The sequence below is a fragment of the Salvelinus namaycush genome, chromosome 3 (genome assembly GCF_016432855.1).
Source record: "Salvelinus namaycush isolate Seneca chromosome 3, SaNama_1.0, whole genome shotgun sequence".
NCBI classification, from domain to species: Eukaryota; Metazoa; Chordata; class Actinopteri; order Salmoniformes; family Salmonidae; genus Salvelinus; species Salvelinus namaycush.
In genome coordinates, this window is record NC_052309.1 from 73,443,034 (window position 1) to 73,463,093 (window position 20,060).

General features: G+C 47.0%; 1 protein-coding gene across 1 annotated transcript in view; it reads right to left on the bottom strand.

Annotated features, from left to right (window-relative positions):
- Nucleotides 1–143: 143 nt before the first annotated feature.
- Nucleotides 144–20,060, bottom strand: part of LOC120037607 (histone acetyltransferase p300-like) — a 34,166-nt gene continuing 14,249 nt past the window's right edge. The window contains exons 11-29 of the mRNA XM_038983606.1: nt 17,737–17,814; nt 15,965–16,050; nt 15,641–15,793; nt 15,050–15,532; nt 14,552–14,782; nt 14,196–14,388; nt 13,784–13,902; nt 11,125–11,364; nt 10,859–10,947; nt 9,226–9,306; nt 8,633–8,689; nt 8,260–8,337; nt 7,905–7,972; nt 6,223–6,373; nt 5,726–5,986; nt 5,350–5,515; nt 5,047–5,214; nt 4,637–4,801; nt 144–4,545 (exon numbers count right to left, since the gene is read on the bottom strand). Coding sequence (XP_038839534.1) covers nt 1,315–4,545; nt 4,637–4,801; nt 5,047–5,214; nt 5,350–5,515; nt 5,726–5,986; nt 6,223–6,373; nt 7,905–7,972; nt 8,260–8,337; nt 8,633–8,689; nt 9,226–9,306; nt 10,859–10,947; nt 11,125–11,364; nt 13,784–13,902; nt 14,196–14,388; nt 14,552–14,782; nt 15,050–15,532; nt 15,641–15,793; nt 15,965–16,050; nt 17,737–17,814 — 6,098 coding nt within the window. The 3' untranslated portion in view covers nt 144–1,314. The remainder of the gene's footprint in view (nt 4,546–4,636; nt 4,802–5,046; nt 5,215–5,349; nt 5,516–5,725; nt 5,987–6,222; nt 6,374–7,904; nt 7,973–8,259; nt 8,338–8,632; nt 8,690–9,225; nt 9,307–10,858; nt 10,948–11,124; nt 11,365–13,783; nt 13,903–14,195; nt 14,389–14,551; nt 14,783–15,049; nt 15,533–15,640; nt 15,794–15,964; nt 16,051–17,736; nt 17,815–20,060) is intronic.

A 20,060-nucleotide genomic window follows, 5' to 3' on the forward strand; every position in this document is an offset into this window, starting at 1 on the left:
ACTGGTCCATTTTAGTAGCCGTTTTGGAAATGCATTTGCAGCAACTTGTGCCTCCTTTTATCACCACTAGGGGTCAGTCTCCTCAGAGAACCATGTATTTCGGTCAATCACCCCCCCCCCCCCAAAATAACATGCACTCTAATTTGACTAGCTACAAGAAAAAATATTCAGCACATCTTTAATTTTCATTTTATTATAAAAAACAGTATTTGAGTCCACAGTTCTTTGTACAGTAAAAAATATTAAATTAAACTCAAAATTCTGAGCAGAAAGATAAATTGGGGTTGGGAGGAGGGACAGCAATTATTCTGGGGCAGGAGAAGGGGACCAGTGCATTGGGCTCTTGAGCTGCTGTGGTTAAGTCCAGAGGGAAAAGTAAGGGTGAGGCAGAGCGTGTCTGGTCACATCTCTCCCCTTCCTCAGTTCTATGCAGCACAGTTCATTTGGATCCATTCCCTGTTTTACAAGAACCATAATGTCCTATGCACTGGCGGACCCTCCCCCCCATACCTCATGTACTCTAAACGTTACAGGCATATAGGTATGTGCCCCCCACCTCCAATACTAAGTGTCTTACAGGAGTGCTCACACATTAGAGGGTGAGGGAGGGCATGTGTGTTCAGTGAGAGGGCTGGCCCTTCCAGTATTGATGTCCAATGGTTAGGCATTTCAAATGTAGTCTCCATTGGCCACTGAAACTTGCAGCATACCCTCAACCACAAACACTCATTTTATTCCAGATTGAAAGCCCAACCCAGACATCAGTGAAATGAAATAACCCCACCCCCATTTCAATAACAAAAATATATTCTATGTGAATTGTAGCAGTCTTCGGGTATATGCCAACAAACCATCAAACAAAAATAAATAAAGTAAACCCAAACTTAAATGAAAGATATGCATGATGTTTGGATTTATAACAATATTAATCCAAATCACTGCTAAACTGATAAGACTGATTTATGGAGAAATTACAATAAGTCCATTGCATTAAATCATTTGCTCTTACATTTTTTTAATTTTTTTTATCTTAAACATTTCTTAAAAAGGCAATAGTCCCAAACCCCAAAAATATTACCTGCGTCGTATTCTCTAAGGGAGATACCATCCCCCTATTTGTACACAATTGGCAAAAAATATATTAACAGCAATAACTTACCATTCATTTATTAATCGACGTGTTGATTTATAGTTGCATCTCCCATAGGAAGTTCACTTCAATGTATTTTTTATTGAAAACATTAAATAATATTAGTAAAAAAAAAAAAAAAAAAGGCTAACTGTCCCAGGTGCAGTCCCGAAAGCACGGCGAGGCTACATGTCTAAAGTGTTATGATTAATGTTCTGCCCAAGGTCCTGGCTGTTCCCAGACAGCATGTCAGGTCCTCCAGGCCCATGGAGACCACCCATCCCACTGAGTTGAGACAACATGGCATTCTGGTCTGACCCAAAGTGGTCCATTGAGTTCTGTTGCTGAGGCGGCTGTTGAGAGGGGACCACCATACCAGGGTGGTGCTGGGGTAGCTGGCCCGGGTGCGGGGAGCCCGTCTGGGTCTGTGGGGAGATATGGTGAGGGGAAGGCTGGAGCTGCATGCGCGGGGAGGGGCTAGAGTGTGGTGGCTGGGACTGGGGTCGCGGGGAGGGTTGGGGCGAGCGCACTTGGTTGCTGAGGGACGTAGACAGGGACGTAGACAGCGTCTGGCTCTGAAGGTGAGGGGACTGGGCCATCTGCTGCTGGGGGCTCATGGGGCTGCTGTGCTGGGCCGGAGAGCCCCCACCCAGGTGCTGCTGCTGTTGAAGCAGCCTCTGGTGCAGTGCCTGCTGGAGCAGAGCCTGGGAGGACTGCGGCTGGGGGGCGCCCTGCGGGGGCTGGGGCTGCTGAGGGGGGCCGCCTACTCCAGTACCCGGACCCCCCTCAGCCCCCTGGTGGCCCGACATGGCATTCTGGTGTTGTTGCTGCATCTGGAGTTGGTGCTGATGCTGGAGCCTCTGCTGGAGCACTGCAGCAGCCTGCTGCTGGGCCACCGTGCTGGGGTAACCCTGGTGCTGCTGCCCTGGCTGGGCTCCAGGCTGCTGCTGCAGTCCAGACTGGCCCTGACCAGGCTGCTGGGGGGCCATGCCCGGCTGGCCAATGTAGCCCTGCTGCTGGAACTGGGCATGGTTCCCAATCTGTTGCTGCTGCTGCTGCTGCTGCTGCTGCTGCTGCTGCTGCTGTTGCTGTTGCAGTTGGAGATGCCTCCTCATAAGGATCTCTCTGAACTGGGGGTTTATGTTGGCCATGTTAGGTGCCTGCTGGCCTGGCATCCCTCCTTGCTGATGCTGTTGATGCTGCTGAAGTGCTGCCACCTGTTGCTGCTGCAAACTACTAAGCATAGGACGCTGCTGCTGCGGTTGTTGTTGTTGTTGTTGTTGCTGCTGCTGCTGTTGTAGCTGCTGTACTTGCTGTAGCTGGGTCATAGTGGGCATGTTGACTCCCTGACCCATGTGCATACCTGGCTGACCAGCCACAGCATTCACATTGACCTGTTGGCCACCCATACCTCCTGGAACTCTGCCTGGACCTGGCCCGCCAGGGGCTCCCGGGGGTCCTGGGCCCCCCTTATACTTGGAGGCTCTCTGCTTGATAAAGGCAGCCATTAGCTGAGGGTTTGAGCGGAGGATGTTGAGCACCTGCTGTTGCTGCTCGGGTGAGCTGGGGGAGCGAAGGGTACGCAGCAGTTCCTGAAGGGCAGCCTGCGGGAGGTTCCCACCCCCAGCTGCACCACCTTGCTGCACCATACCAATCAATCCACCAGGTCCCTGAGCCTGCTGCCGCTGTTGCATTTGCTGCGGTTGTTGCTGCTGAGGCGCCACCATGCCTGGATGTCCCATCATGGCTTGCCTCTGCTGGGGTGGCATTCCCTGGCCGGCCCACTGTTGCTGGGGGTTCTGAAGCGGGGGACCAACCCTCTGCTGCTGCACCTGTGGAGGCAGCTGGCCCTGGGGGTTAGGCTGCTGGGGCTGCTGCTGCATGGGGCCAGGGCCCACCATCATACCTGGAGGACCCTGCTGCTGTTGTTGTTGCTGCTCCATGTGAGCCCTAGCAGCAGCCTGAGCCTGAGGAGGCAGCCCCTGGGCCCCCACCATGCCCACCCCAGGGTGGGCCATGCCCATCTGGCCCTGGGGCTGTTGGTGGTGAGGGTGCGGAGTCATCATGCCAGCTGCCTGCGCCGCCTGCCTCTGCAGGGACATCTTCCTTTGGGCGTCTGCCACTTGTTGAATCTTCATGGCGATCTCCACAGCCGCTGGAGGAGGCCCTGAAGGAGGTTGCTGCTGCTGCTGGGGCATAGAAGGCTGGCCAGGGTTGGGCTGCTGTTGTGGTGGTTGCTGCTGAGGTGGTGTGGCTGGTCCCAGGCCCGGTTTGCCTTGGGACTGAGGGTGCGGTGAGGAGCCTGGAGGCCTGTTGGTGTAAGGGGACAGGCTGTTGGGGTGTTGCTGGAGCTGTTGAGGGTTTGAGGCTTGGGACTGCTGCTGGACCTGAGGAACCATCTGCTGTTGCTGGGGGGAGTTCATCATCCCCCCTCCTCCAGGCATCTGCTGAAACTGGTGGTGAAGCTGGTGGTGCTGCTGAGGCATCCCACCTTGCTGCTGCTGCAAAGTTCCTCCACCACCCATCCCTGGCTGGGGCCCAGGAGGCATGTTGGGCTGGGTGGGTGTCTGTGGTGTTGGGGGCTGGGTGCCTCCTGATGTGGGTGTACTGGGGGCTGTGGTACCATTGTTACCTGGTGATGGCAGCCCCCCAGGAGGTCCTCCTCCGCAGGCAGGCTGGCCCACCCGCTGCATGCTGGCCATCCGTCTCCGAAGCATCTGAGCCTGCTGGAGGCGGTGCTGGAGTTGCTGCTGGCGGAGCTTGTGCTTGATGTTGAGGCAGAAGGGTACGGGGCACTTGTTCTCCTGGCAGTGCTTGGCGTGGTAGCAGCACAGGGCAATGAGTTGCTTGCAGATGGGGCAGCCACCGTTGGTCTTGCGCTTGCATCCCTTGGTGTGCTGCACCACACGCTTCATCTTCTGGCAGGACGGCAGGGAGCAGTTGGCATTGCGGCATTGGCAGGCGTGGACCAGGGACTGGATGCAGCGCTGAATGCTGAGGCGGCGGGAGTCCCCGGGGCTCTGAGTGGCAGCGGCCGCTGCGTTGCTGCTCTCGTCGTCCAGGCCCAGGCCCAGCTTCTCCATCTTGTGTTCATGGCCCTTAGTGTTATAGCAGGTGATACACAGGTCGTAGTCCTCGCAGACGGTGCAGTGGAAGCGTGTCTCCACGCTTGCCTTGCACTCATTGCAGGTGTAGACGAAGCGGTCCTGGCTCTGATTGTGTAGCTCCACCAGCATGCACATGGAGCTCCACTTGGCTCTCCTCAGGGAGGAGAACTCCAGGTGCTTGTCCCGGGCCAGCGTCAGGAAGGCGTCACGCCCATCCATCAGGTCGCAGGCCATTAGAGTGTCCGGGTCCGTGATGGGGGGCAGGGAGTTGGCAGTGGGGCCGGCGATGAGACGGATCACAAAGAACACCTGTAAGGGGCAGAGAAGAAAGGATGAGCACTGGGACTGAGAGTATGTGTGTTTGTGGCTTTATTTAGAAGATGGCGACAGCATCAAATACCTCCTTGTGTTTCTCCATACAAGCGTAGAGCTTCTGGGAGAGGTCATTGGACACATTGGGCATCCCTGGTTTCTTCTTATTGGCTCGGATCAGGCTGCTGTTCTTGTTCTTGCTCGTCTTCTTGCTGTTCTTCTTTTTGGCATTCTTGCTGTCACTTTTCGGGGCCTGTGTGGAGAACACCAGATTAAAAATCGACTCCAATACATTCCATTAAAGCACTGAATCTGAAGCAGCCTCGAAATTGACCCAATTAGCAATGGTTCAATATCTATCCTCTAAGCAATACTTTTTAACAACAGCTACTCCTATCATGTTATTATTGAGGACAACCAATATCCCACACCCCAGATCCTGTAACATATTCACAAAAACACTCCTCTCTCCTGTTGTATTGAAGTCCTTACACTCACATCTACGCTCTCGCTGGAGGTGCTGTTCTCCTCCCTCTTCCTCTCCTCCTCCTCCTGCTCCAGCTCCTTGATGCTCTCCTCCAGCACGTTGGGCCAGAAGTCCCCCTCAAAGTATGGTAGTTCGTTGGCACTGGTGAGACGGTCCTCTGTGGCCTGCTTGAAGACATCCTGAAACAGAGCATGAATAAGATGTCAAGGGGGGGGGGGCTCCATGCATACAATTACCTCATAGAAGAAAGCAGTTGGATTTCTGCCTGGCACAGCCTGTGCTATGTCTGACAAAACAAAACTGATTGTAGTCACCTTGTAGTCATGCACAATGCGCTCAGCTACGGCCTTGTCCAGCATCTTCTTGTACCACTCCTGTAGACGCTTGGGCTTGGGGATCTTCTGGTCCACAGGATGACAGTGGAAGATGTAGTCGTCCCCTTCACTTGGGGGACAAGCCCAGATGTGCCCTGTTGTAAACCTGCCATGGGAGAAGAAGGGTTGAAGAATCAGACCAGCAACTGGAAAGAGTGAATCTTATTAGAACAGTAAAGTAGTATGAAATCTGCAACCGACCCTTTAGACATTTAGTACATATGTTTAGAGTGATGAGGTCAAGTCATGTTCTCAGGAATCTATGCCCACTAATAGGTTGAGCTTAGTAAAAAAAAAAAAGGGCCTCGTCTCTTACCCCAACTTCTTGACGTACTCCAGGTACCCTATGAGTATCTCATGGTAGACGCCTGTGCGTAGGTGTCGAGGTTGGAAGAAGTGCACGCTGTCCAGGTAAGAGATATACACGCGTCTCTGGTTGGGCGGAGGGCTGTCTGAGCCGTACTCCTGCACATGCATGCCGAAGAAGCAGACGTCAGCCCCGTCTATGTCCTCGAAAGCAAACAGCGCCTTCGTTCTGTAGGGAAAGGACTCGGACATCTCCCCGGTGTCCACAAACCTGTATCAGTTAAAAGAGAGCATAAGTAGACACACCCACATAAACACTGTATAGGCGCTGTCCCACGAGAACAGATAACGTTGTTAGGATAAGTCTCAACTCTCCAGTCTACAATGGGACTAATTGAAAGCCCACATGAACCTTGAGTCCATTTACGCTAGGATCAATTTGACATCTTCCTTGGTAGTCTATATTTGACTCCATATTAAATAATCACTACCCCTCAAGACTCTCACCTGGACTTCATGCCTGGCTTGACCTCCACCACCTTGTCGGAGACATGGACCACACGGATAGTGACGTCACCAGACTCTGGATGGTTCTGCCGCCTGAGGTAGTCATTCACTCGCCCCTCTAGGAAGCTGCCCAACTTAGTTTGGGGGAGCCCTGTGAAAATTAAGTATGGAAAGAATAGAATGGGAGAGGGAGGGAGAAATAGAGGAGGAATGATGGAGGACGGAAGGAAGAGAGGAAATGGGTGACAGCGATTAGAGGAAAGGTCACATGGTTTCGGTAAAAGCCAACCCAGTCTGGGGTGGTAGGTGGGTGTATGGGGGTTATGTCTGTTAAGTAGCTCAGAGCAGAGAACTTCACTAGTGACATTAAAGATGGAATAACCACTGGGCTCTAATCTGACAGTTAAAAAAGACATGTTTTTATAAAAGGGCAAGTCAGAAGCATACAAACTCAACCACTGACTTGCTTCTAGAGTGTTTCAGAGTACTCTGGAGTCAGTCTACGGCACTTGGTCAATTAATGTCTAAAATGCTCTGATAGCGGTCGTCAATTTGGCAACTAACAACATATCTGAGATTTGGACTAATCCTCTGCTCTGAACACTCAATAAATCAGAAGAGATGACAAGGTGTAAACTGGATCTGACACCATATAAGGACATTTCCCCCTCTTCCATTCAAGACATATTTCATTGAGATCCTTGAATGAGTCTAGGCCAGTTGCTCCTTTTATTTTGCACGCCCGCTCGCCTACCTGTGGCTCCCTAAATGCCTTCATTGAGGGTGTGGAGAATGGGATGGGGGAGGTAAGAATTTCCACACGTGGAAGGATTGTAGGCACGCAAAAACAGGACAACTGTCAAAGTTGGGGGGAAAAGCATGAGTATCGATGCCATTGAAAACAAAAAAAATTCACCCAAAATATGATGATTTCAAGTAGATTTCTGGGCAGTGGACACCCACTGAGGAAAAAAAGATGAGGATGACATAAATAAGGCTCCAACTATATAAAAAAAGAAGTCCATGACTGCCTTGGTGACACACAAACCTTAAAAACAGCAAACTGTAAACCGAGAAACACTAAATGACAATGTTTTGCCATGGCCTTCAGTGTGTACAGGCCTGGGATAAGAGTGAAATCGAACCGGAAAAAGCTGCAGCGGACTGGCAGCGGCAACTATTGTCTGAGGACTGGCTTCTGAAATAAAGAAATAGTGTAGGTTACATATAACATTTTCATTGGGGAGGGAGGGGGAGATACAAAAGGGTTGGGTCATGGGAAAAAGTAGAATGGAAAAAAGGTAGAATGTGTGTTAACTGGAACACTCGTCCTCTCGAGTAGTGTATCAGGGCGTAGGAAATTAAACCAGACTGCCTCAGAGGAAAGAAGAAAATTATTTGGAAAACACAGTGCACCAAATCATACATTTAAACAAAGATTTGAAGGGGGGAAAAAGTCAATTATGTGTTTGCTTTTCACATGAAAGTATGGCGTTATACTTGTGGGATGTGCGTTTAGGAAATTAGCATGTGTCAGTAACAGCACCAAAGGAGAAGAGGGATAAAGAGAACACCGAAAAGAAACGGCTGAGTGACTGGAGAGGGGAGGGGAGACACAGACTGACACCCCGATGAAGATGACGGTAGATGAGCGCCCCCCGTTTGTCACTTACTCCACTTACTTCTGGCCGCGTATTTGTTCTCTTTCCGCGTCTTATTGGCCTTCTTAAGGCAGCTGTCACATACAAAGCTGTGGAGAGGAAAAGGAACACGCTTTATTTCATTACTTCAAATACATCATACTTGCATTTGTTATTTACCATTTCTCAGTGGCCTTCAGCTTCACTTCTTTGCCCTACTGAATAAGTTGACAGCAATGAATGATGTAAGGTATTGCTGAGGGTCATGATGGCAAACGGGCAACAACCACGGTAAGATTGAACCTGGAACTGCACCTTGGAATAAAGTGGGCAGTTTCACAGTTCTAACAGTCGCATTAACGTAAGATGTACAGAATGTGTATGCAAGTTGGCTCACCCTGCCGGCCATATGGTGTCATTATGCAGGACACAGATTTGGTGCATTTTACGCCCGCAGTCGGTACATTCCACAAGCCTACAGAAAAGAGAGATGTGGACAGAGAGAGTCACGGGTTATTGATACCATGTGTCACACACGGATATAGTCATTATTTTCTCAACAGGAGTTTCAACTAGCAGAACATTTCAAACGCAAAAGCCATGACGATAACCTAAACAGGCTAAATTGACTAAAACACAGTAAAGATTAAATATTACAGTTAACAAATATTTCACAGTATCTAAAGTTTATGCAAATGTACCACATGGAAAACATATGGTTTGACACCAAGTACAGATCAAATGTAAAGGGGGAAAAAAAGAGTAGATACCATTCAGGGTCGAGCGTGTCATTCTTCTTCCTCTGAAACTGATCTTTGCTGATGGACCTGTGAAGAGGAGGGAGAGAGGCCCAGGAGTGTGGGAGGTAAGAACAGACTCAATCCAATCACTGGGCCAGAAATGCAATGTACTATATTACAGCCATAAAGAAGTCACAAGCAATAAGAGCAGGCTCTGGCTTTATACAGACTAGGATTCAGCCATTTTGAAAACATCATCTAACACTTCCAGAACATTAGGAGCCCTCAGTATGTTGGGGTTTTAGCTGAAGAGAGAAGAGGCAGAAATCAAGTAAAAGGATAGAGACTGCAGTTGAGGTGAACTGCTGCCTTAAGAGGTAGAGGAGAGAGAAATACATTTTATTTTTAAAGTTGACCATTTCACTAAGGGAGAGACTGAGAAGGTATTCAGTGATGGGGAGAAAGAAAAACATTTCTCAATCCCATTGATAGAAAGCATTTATAAATCAAAGGAACCAAACAATATTTACATGTCATCAAAATGAGCAATAGAAGAACCATGTCAGTATTAACATGGTGGTGGGGGGGGGGGGGTTAGGAGGGGTGGGGAGGCTGGTACTCACGTCTGAGGCTGAGAAGGATCATCCCCCAGGGACACGCACTCGCCCTGGATTTCGTTGAAACACTTCTCACAGAAGTGGTACCTGTCAGCAAGAAGCCCAAATTGTGGTGAACTAGACCGTTCGCCAACCGCACAGCCAATCACAGAGAAGGCACGAGGAAGCAGTCACCAATCAGGGCAGGGCAGGACAGGCCAGAAGAAGAGCAGAGGGCAAGGTCGTCGCCAGGTAGCAGCCAATCATGATGCAGGGTTTGTGTGTGGGCAGGTGTTTTGATTTTGCAGTTAAATTTTGGAGTGGATGATTGGTCACACCAAAGCAGGCCAATGCAGACATCACAAGCGTTAAAAAAGGAGGGAGAGAAAGGAAGAGATGGGGGAAGGGAGGGCAAAATGAATATTAAAAAAGCGTGAAATAAATCGTTACAGGTCAGACGAGGACGATGGAGGGATGAATAGGATGGGAAGAGTGAGGGACGTGGAGAACATAACATCAACGAGGACAGAGATCCAATGCAAAGCACAGATTAGTGTCACAGTCAGTGAGTGGACAAAAACATCATTAAAGGGATACTCCGAGATTTTGGGAGCGAGGCCCTTTATCTACTTCCCCAGAATCTGATGAACTCGTCGATAACATTTTTATGCCTCAGTGTGGTTTTAAGGAAGTTAATTGGCGCAATTGCTAACTAGCGTTAGCACAATGACTGGAAGACTATGGGTAATTGTGCTAATGCTATTTAGCATTGCCTCATGAAACTACCTCTATCTTCCTTCATACGCGACAGACATAAAATGGTATCCACAAGTTAATCTGCCAAAATCCCAAAGTATCCCTTTAAGTTAACACAGTAACAAAAGGGGGGGGGGGGCTCAAAAAACAGTGTGGATGAGGAAAAGCAAGTGGTAGTGCAACAGCGACCCATCATCCTTTTGCTCCATTTATAAAAGAGGGTCCCTTTCTTGTGTTGGAGAGGAATTATCATACATGTGAGGTTGTTAATACTATGTTGCCCTAACGTAATAACTACACTATAGTGATTCTGTCTTCACGGTGAAATGAATCAAGCCAATCAGCACCACAGCTTTGTTCAATGAAATGTTCTGCAAATCAAAGTGTTCACTGCAGCTGTGCAGCAATATCGCCCTGAGTCTTATTTTAAGTATTGTGTCCAAAAGCAATTATCTATCCATTTGCCAATTATCAGTTTGATTCAATTACTTACCTGTAATTGATCAATACATTTCTCTATGCATTCTAAGTAGACTAGTGAAAAGGTGTAGATTTCAAAATAATCTCAAGACAGGGAACCCACTTTGTAAATGTCAAAAGTGAAAATTAAATTTGTGAAGATGAAAATGGTGGCAGGGTGTAACCATTTAAAGCCATATTAAAACTTAACTAATCTGTGATTGAACTATGCTATATTGCAGAGAATATCAGCATGCACAATAACATCACAATAAGACAATCACTCAAGTAGATTTGTGAAATGTGGATTTATATAAAATATGCAGAAAACATGACTTGTGTACGTGGGTGTGTGTGTGAGCGAGAACCCTTGAGGATATGAATGACCCTGCTCCTTTCAGTGTCTGAGTATGTGAGTCTGTTTGTGCTTCTGTACACCCCTTACCTGTTCTGGTAACTAAAATAAGCAGCGTCACGCGGGATGGTGCATAACTGTTTCCCATAGCAGCATAGAGTTTGGGGGGAAAACTCAAGCTGCAAACATAAGAGAGGACATAGTAAGAGATAGTCTATGTACTGAAAATACTTATCCAGGAAGCCAATTATTTTGTACGATAGTATGTTTAACACGCAGTGGTAAGGAGAGGTGAAAGCTGTGCTGACTTCAATGACTGATGTTACACACATCCATTTACACACACTTCCACTTACCTTCCTCCCGCAGCAGTAGCCCAGGCCCTGCATGACCGGGTCGATTTCAGCTTCGAACACCTCGGCCAGCTTGGAGCAGTACTTGTAGACGCGGGATGTCTTGCGGTTGTACAGCCAGGCGTTGTTAAACATGAGCCAGATGTCATCCACATATTGCCAGGGCTCCTGGTACTGTCCTGTGTCCAGCTTACGCTTTATCGTCGACAGGTCTATGGGGTTCTTTACAATGTCAAAGTAGTCCTGGAGGGGACCAAGTCCAGGTGTCAGCGAGGGTACGGTTCAGCCCGGAAAGGAAGGTGGGGAGAAAAGGGATTGGTGTGTTCATCGATGCAGGAGGGGGGGGAAGGTAGAGAAGACCATGGTCGTCATCATCATCATCGTAGTTGTTGAAGTAGCAGAAGTTGTGGTGGACATCCAGGTGGAACCAGAGCAGGGGAGAGAAGAGGGTGCAGGGGACAATGTTGATGGCTGCAGAGAGGTTCACGTGCAGACAGAGAGACATGACAGCTTCTCCCCTTCACCACTCAAACTTTGCACCATTTCTACATTAAATGGGGAACAGGCCAAGGAAGGACACTGGGGTGGCCATGCTTGTCCCCACCCATTCTGCCCAAATTCAAACTTCTCCTCAAATCAAGGCAAGATTAGTACTCTAAAGGCAGACCAACTTTTACATCCAACAGTTATCAGAAATTAGAGGAAAAGCACCTGTTGTGCACTGTAAATTTGTGTTTGTTTTTCAAGCAGTGAGACAGTTCCAGTGCAACCGCTTTCTCCTCTACAGACTCTCCTGAAGGAGAGCATTTTCAGGGCATGAGTCAGGGTGCAAAGCTGAGGTGAACAGAGCAGTAACAACAGTCAGGCAGTAACAACACACGCTGGTAAACTGGCAGCATGGAGGTTGGCAACACAGCACAGTCAAAGCCAAGAGCACTGAGACAAAGGGGCAAAGCCAAGGATCTCTCTCCGTCTCCAGGGAAACACAAACAGAAAATGAGACCCTTCACTTTGACAGAGGACACAACAGCCTGTGATGCATGAACACATGGCACATAGTATGCTGCATTCGATTCATCTGAGCTCAATTACAACAACTATGAGTGTTGTTTCTACAAGTGTATTGGAAATTGAGGTGTGATAATCCCATTGTGGATGTATAAATCCTTGCACTCATAAAAGTGTGGTTTTGCTGGTTATTTGAGCACGTTAAAAGTATTTGAGCAGTATCTGAGCCTGGTTGTGTGTCCATGTTGAATACCCAGGTGGTGTTCTAGGGTCAGGTGCATCACTGGGGCTATTGAGGGTTACTGAGGAGAAGTGTGCCAATGACCTCTGAGAATGGAGTAAGTGTGCCCTAGCACTGCTTGAGGAGAGTTAAAACTATGGTGAGGACCATACGATATTAAGTCCCCCTCAAGCTGCATTTACAGTCAGCATATAGTTCTGATCTTTTTCTACTAATTGGTCTTTTGACCAAACAGATCAGCTCCTCTGCCAATAATTGGGCAAAAAGATCAGAATTGGGCTGCCTGTGTACATGCAGCCTCAATGGCGTACAAACAATTATTGTAATTAGTGCCAGACATCATTGCCTGGGTATCTCTTCACGGGTGTTCAATAAGAGGTCTGAGATATTTGATTTGCTAGCTATTAGCATTATCTGAGACGCACTACTGCTGCATACAGGCATTGGCACAACTCTTCACATAACTCACAATCAACTTCAACAATACTTATTACTGGCGAGGAACTGTCTAGAAAGCTTCTACTATGAATAGGCATATGTGGGAGGAAGAAAAATGAATTGCTAAATCATATCCAAATTGGAATTGTAAAAAAAAAAAAGCAATTAAAAGAAAGCAGTTTAAAGAATAAAAAAAAGTTATGGGCTATGAACGTTTTTGGCTAGTAAATGTCCCTTTTAGGGCATGTTACTTTAAATGCAGAACGGTGATGTGCCACTGATAAAATGGCTGCTTATTTTAGGCCTTTTGAAGTCTGATGAAAGGCAGAAACACAAGCCGCCATTAACAAGGCCCAGGGGTCTAACATTCATGGCCAGGGCCAAACCACCTCTCAAGTGTTGATCTTAATCAAAACTGACCGGTAGAAACCAATCCAAAAATATTTTTGTTAAATTCTAACAGACAGAAAGGTTTAAATTTGCATCTCTTAAATGTTACGGACAGACTTATTGATTTCTGTTGACTTGGTTTACAAGCAAAACAGGTTTTAAAAAATGTACATAGCATTGATGTGTTTTTTTGTGGTGTAAGAGAATTAGAGAGAAGCAAGCATGAGCTGACACGCGCACACACACACGCACCTACCCAAGAACCTACAGTAAAAACCAACTGACCTACGTTTGATGTATAGTATACTCTACCTGAGCAGAGACATATCACTCAAATTCAGGATTGAGACAGCTTTCTCTCACTAACACACACACACATTATCGCTACAACTCCCAGAGCCAAAACTCTTGCACACATGTGGCAGTGGTAAGGATGAAGAGAGGGATGAAAGAAAAAGGAAAATGAAAAAGGAATGAGAGAAAAATGAACTAAAAAGAACGGTAAGAACGTCTTTAGAGGGAAGCAAAATGGAAGCCAGCGCAGTCCCTTACCAGGTTAGTTTTGTTACTAGTTCGAATACGTACGGGTATTCCCAGTAACTGGGGGTCCACCGGTTGGCGGAAGGGCAGAGACTCAGGGTCTTGGCGGTACAAGGCCTCCAGGGTGGGCATCAGAGCCTGACGCAGCTCCTCAGGCTTAAAGACTGGGGTAGTGGAAAGAGGAGGAGAGAGGGAGCGACAGAGGAGAGGAAGTGGGGATAGAGGCAGTGCAAGTAGTGGAAAAGGAGGAGCAAGAAAGATGTGATTTTTTTGGTTTGTTGATTAGGCTGTTTACCAGTGAATATACACGTCGCTTCAAAGATTCATAGCCTAGATCTATACACCATGTCTGACTTAGGTCCGAAACAAATGTTGAGGAATGCTTGCATATGAAGATAAGGACAGGTACATTACTCCTATGAAGAAGAGAGGAAAGAGTTAGGGGTGGGGATCTTACTTTTCCTCTTGTTTTGAGCGCTGGCGGGGGAGCTGTGCGTGCCCGATGCCCCCGACCTCTCCTCTTCGTCTTTGGGCTCAGTCTTCACCTCTGGCTTCCTGTCTCTGTCCTCTATCTTCGGCGTTGCTACCGATGACGATGTGTCCATAGGCTCGCCCTTGCAGCCGTCGCCTGAAGGCTTCTCCTTCTTAATCTGAGAGGGGACATCATGTTCAATATCCTATACACATTTCCAGACATCATCCTGAATGTAATAAAATATGTTAGCTGTGTGTAAAATAATCTTCACCACGCTGGCTAGCTAGCACTGTCTTTTGCTTTTGGACCCCTGCCTTAGAAAAAACTGGAAGCCTCACCTCAGGTTTCTCCTCTGACTTGATGTCTGCCTGTCCCTTGCCCATCTTCCCAGAGGCCTTCCCCTCTCCCTGGTCCTCGGCATCCTCATCGTCCTGCTGTTTCACCTCCATCTTGGGCTCAGCTGGGGCAGGGGCGTCAGACGAGGTCAGCTGGGAGCTAGGGTCCACGCTGCTCACCGAGGCCGGAGTGGAAGCCTGGCCGTCTGCCGTCAGTGAAGACTTCTGAGACAGCTGGGAGGACAGAGAGAGAAAAGTTAATGGAAAGGAAATGAATAACAGAACCAGCCAAAAAAGATAGTGAAAAGAGTGAACAGCCAAAGACGTAGACCAACAAGGAACGGAGTGCAAGAGAATGACTAAGGTGTCTGTCCAGGCAACGAGGGAAATTACATATGGAGGTATAGCCAGAGATCAGGGATCAGCTTAGAAATCCAAAGAACAGCACTTCTGACAACCACAAGGAGTTGAGTTAGTGAGACTATGGGGAAAACTACTCACTGGAGTTTGCGGAAGCTGGGTTGGCACATGGGCATTCTGGGTAGGCACAGACTGAGCCTGCCCTGTCTGGAGGACTCCAGAAGCTCCACCACCGTTTGTCTGCTGCTGGAGCTGACTGGGCTTCTCCGAGTTCATTCCTTGCCCCATTGGCTGTGACGACGCTAGCTGCGGGAGCGGAGCGGCAACCTGGGGCGGGTTGGGCGTGTGAGGCTGGGGGGTTTGCGAGCCTGGCAGACCAGGCGGCGTCTGATGAGGGGTTGGCGTGAGGCTGCGTGCCGGGGAGGGGGAGTTCTGTCGGATGGGGGGGCAGTGCGGGTGTGAGTTGGGCTGAGAAGAGTTGGGCAGTTGCAGGTTGGAAGGAGGGCCTCCACCTACACTGCCTGGCCCCATAGAGCCCTGGGAGGGCCCTGATCCTGCCACTGAGCCTGGCTGGGCTGCAGGGCTGCTGACCGGGAGCGAGGGCGGCGTGGGCATCTGGGCCTGCTGGAAAACACCATGGAGGAGACGGTTAGAGTCTTTAGCCAACATCAACTATAACAACTACTTTACTGTCACCATTTACTTATAGCATTGGTTCCAGTATCTCTTTACCTGTGCCACGCCTCCTTGTGGCCCTGGATGGTTCATGCCGACTGGGCCAGCCCCGAGGCCAGGACTGGACCCAGGGAACTGACCAGAAGGGAGGTACTGGTTCTGGAGCTGGGCCACATTGGGCTGCCCCATCCGCGTTGGCCCCATACCCATCTGAGTGAAACCGAACAAGATAAATTACTCAATTTTGTTTGAATTAGACCATGGTTATTTTCTAGAGTCGCTGTAATTGGAATGTTGGAATGTTGAAATATAATCAATTTCTATCAATATTGAATGCAGTTACCTTAATTTGGACATTTGGAATGAGAGAGGGCGACTAACCTGATTTAGAGGTCCACCAAGTGGGAGGGGAGGCGTTGACCTCTGACCTAATGACTGCATACCCATTTGTCCAAACTGATTCATCCCTGAGATAGACGAGAAAGAGCAAACCAGTAACACACAGCCACCATTATATGTCCACCCTTCAGACTGGTTCGGTTTGTGCCAAGCAGCACACTAAGCTGAGCATATACAGTTGAAGTCGGAAGTTTACATACACTTTGGTTGGAGTCATTAAAACTAGTTTTTCAACCACTCCATAAATGTATTTTTAACAAACTAGTTTTGGGAAGTCGGTTAGGACATCTACTTTGTGCATGACAAGTAATTTTTCCAACAATTGTTAACAGATTATTTCACTGTATCATAATTCCAGTGGGTCATAAGTTTGTGCCTTGAAACAGCTTGGAAAATTCCAGAAAATTAGGTAATGGCTTTAGAAGCTTCTGATAGGCTAATTGACATCATTTGAGTCAATTGGAGGTGTACCTGTGGATGTATTTCAAGGCCTACATTAAAACTCAGTGCCTTTTTGCTTGACATCATGGGAAAATCAAAAGAAGTCAGCCAAGACCTCAGAAAAAAAATGTGTAGACCTCCACAAGTCTGGTTCATCCTTGGGAGCAATTTCCAAATGCCTGAAGGTACCACGTTCATCTGTACAAACAATGGTACACAAGTATAAACACCATGGGACCACGCAGTCGTCATACCGCTCAGGAAGGAGACGCGTTCTGTCTCCTAGAGATGAACGTACTTTGGTGCAAAGCAAATCAAAGTGCAAATCAATCCCAGAACAACAGCAAAGGACCTTGTGAAGATGCTGGAGGGAACAGGTACAAAACCTGAAAGGCCACTCAGCAAGGAAGAAGCCACTGCTCCAAAACCACCATAAAAAAGCCAGACTACGGTTTGCAACTGCACATGGGGACAAAGATCGTACTTTTTGGAGAAATGTCCTCTGGTCTGATGAAACAAAAATAGAACTGTTTGGCCATAATGACCATTGTTATGTTTGGAGGAAAAAGGGGGATGCTTGCAAGCCGAAGAACACCATGCCAACTGTGAAGGACAGGGGTGGCAACATCATGTTGTGGGGGTGCTTTGCTGCAGGAGGGACTAGTGCAACTTCACAAAATAGATGGCATCATGAGGGAGGAAAATTATGTGGATATATTGAAGCAACATCTCAAGACATCAGTCAGGAAGTTAAAGCTTGGTCGCAAATGGGTCTTCCAAATGGACAATGACCCCAAGCATACTTCCAAAGTTGTGGCAAAATGGCTTAAGGACAACAAAGTCAAGGTATTGGAGTGGCCATCACAAATCCCTGACATCAATCCTATAGAACAATTGTGGGCAGAACTGAAAAAGCCTGTGCGAGCAAGGATGCCTACAAACCTGACTCAGTTACACCAGCTCTGTCAGGAGGAATGGGCCAAAATTCACCCAACTTATTGTGGGAAACTTGTGGAAGGCCACCCGAAACGTTTGACCAAAGTTAAACAATTTAAAGGCAATGCTACCAAATACTAATTCAGTGTATGTAAACTTCTGACCCACTGTGAATGTGATGAAAGAAAGAAAAGCTGAAATAAATCACTCTATTATTCTGACATTTCACATTCTTAAAATAAAGTGGTGATCCTTACTGACCTAAGACAGGGAATTTTTACTAGGATTAAAATGCCAAGAATTGTGAAAAACTGAGTTTAAATGTACTTGGCTAAGGTGTATGTAAACTTCCGACTTCAACTGTAGGAACAACTTACCTGCAGGGTTCTGCATCCTGTTCACCATCTGATTGGGTCCGGTGGGTCGAACCATGGAGGGGTCAGCATGAGAACCATCTGAGAGTGAAGAGAAACACATTCATTAGCTTTGCATCTATGGCTACAGTAACCAGGTTTCCATCCAACCATTGCATGCGGATGAATTAACTGACGGCCTGATGGAAACAGGAAATGTGTCGGTAAAATTTCCTCATTTCCAAAAACAAAATACGCTAGACAAGGGTGGATCTGATTAAGCGACAATTCCGGTAGAAATATTGATATAATAACCATCATATCGAAGTAAACTTGAAGTCACGCAATGATATGTTACATTGTAGGCCTACCACCACAACACGAGGTGGAAAAGCATGAATAGTTTATATGCAGATTAACCAAGCTATGATCAACTTCACATGGTGGTTAAGTGCACGGTGATCTTGCAAACTTCCAAAATATTGACGGCAGGCCATTATTTGAATGTTGGTGACATGATGATTGGTGCTTGGCTGCCAATGATCAAATAAAAGGATCTTATTCATATAACCCACCCTGTCCACTTTACCAGCACACTTGTGTAATTAACCGTTTCTGTGACAAACCCATCAGTAGAGTTGAAAATGTGATTGAAACACATTGAACTTCTGTTATTAGTTACCATACCTGAGAATTAACCGCAAAAGTAATTTGTATATGCACTCTGTCATTACACATAGCTTTTAAGCCGCATGAAATTATATTTGTCTCATTGTCCGAATACAACGAGTATAGACTTTACAGTGAAATGATTGCCTTCAAGCCCTTCCCAATGATGCAGATTTTTTTTTAAAGAGAATACACCTAAAAAATAAACACAAGAGGAATAAAATAAGTTTGGACACACACCTCTGCTGGGAGAATGCTAATTTAGTTATGCTGATTTTTGAAAAGTCTTGAAAATCTGTTACCCATTGGATGGAAATCTAGCTATTGAAGTAAATAGAGCCACGCAATTGGGATCAAGCAGTGCTAATCACACCTATGTTGAAAGAGAGTAGCTACAGTTGAAGTCGGAAGTTTACATACACTTAGGATGGAGTCAATAAAACTCGTTTTTCAACCACTCCACAAATTCCTTGTTTACAAACTATAGTTTTGGCAAGTCGGTTAGGACATCTACTTTGTTCATGACACAAGCAATTTTTCAACCAATTGTTTACAGACAGATTATTTCACTTATAATTCATTGAATCACAATTCCAGTGGGTCAGAAGTTTACATACACTAAGTTGACTGTGCCTTGAAACAGCTTGGAAAATTCCAGAAAATTATGTCAGGGCTTTAGAAGCTTCCGATAGGCTAATTGACATCATTTGAGTCAATTGGAGGTGTACCTGTGGATGTATTTCAAGGCCTACCTTCAAACTCAGTGCCTCTTTGCTTGACATCATGGGAAAATCAAAAGAAATCGGCCAAGACCTCAGAAAAAAAAAATTGTACACCTCCACAAGTCTGGTTTATCCTTGGGAGCAATTTCCAAATGCCTGAAGGTACCATGCTCATCTGTACAAACAATAGTACGCAAGTATAAACACAATGGGACCATGCAGCTGTCATACCGCTCAGGAAGGAGACGCGTTCTGTCTCCTAGAGATGAACGTACTTTGGTGCGAAAAGTGCAAATCAATCCCAGAACAACAGCAAAGGACCTTGTGAAGATGCTGGAGGAAACAGGTACAAAAGTATCTACAGTGGGGAGAACAAGTATTTGATACACTGCCGATTTTGCAGGTTTCCCTACTTACAAAGCATGTAGAGGTCTGTAATTTTTATCATAGGTACACTTCAACTGTGAGAGACGGAATCCAGAAAATCACATTGTATGATTTTTAAGTAATTAATTTGCATTTTATTGCATGACATAAGTATTTGATACATCAGAAAAGCATAACTTAATATTTGGTACAGAAACCTTTGTTTGCAATTACAGAGATCATACGTTTCCTGTAGTTCTTGACCAGGTTTGCACACATTGCAGCAGGGATTTTGGCCCACTCCTCCATACAGACCTTCTCCAGATCCTTCAGGTTTCGGGGCTGTCGCTGGGCAATACGGACTTTCAGCTCCCTCCAAAGATTTTCTATTGGGTTCAGGTCTGGAGACTGGCTAGGCCACTCCAGGACCTTGAGATGCTTCTTGCGTAGCCACTCCTTAGTTGCCCTGGCTGTGTGTTTCGGGTCGTTGTCATGCTGGAAGACCCAGCCACGACCCATCTTCAATGCTCTTACTGAGGGAAGGAGGTTGTTGGCCAAGATCTCGCGATACATGGCCCCATCCATCCTCCC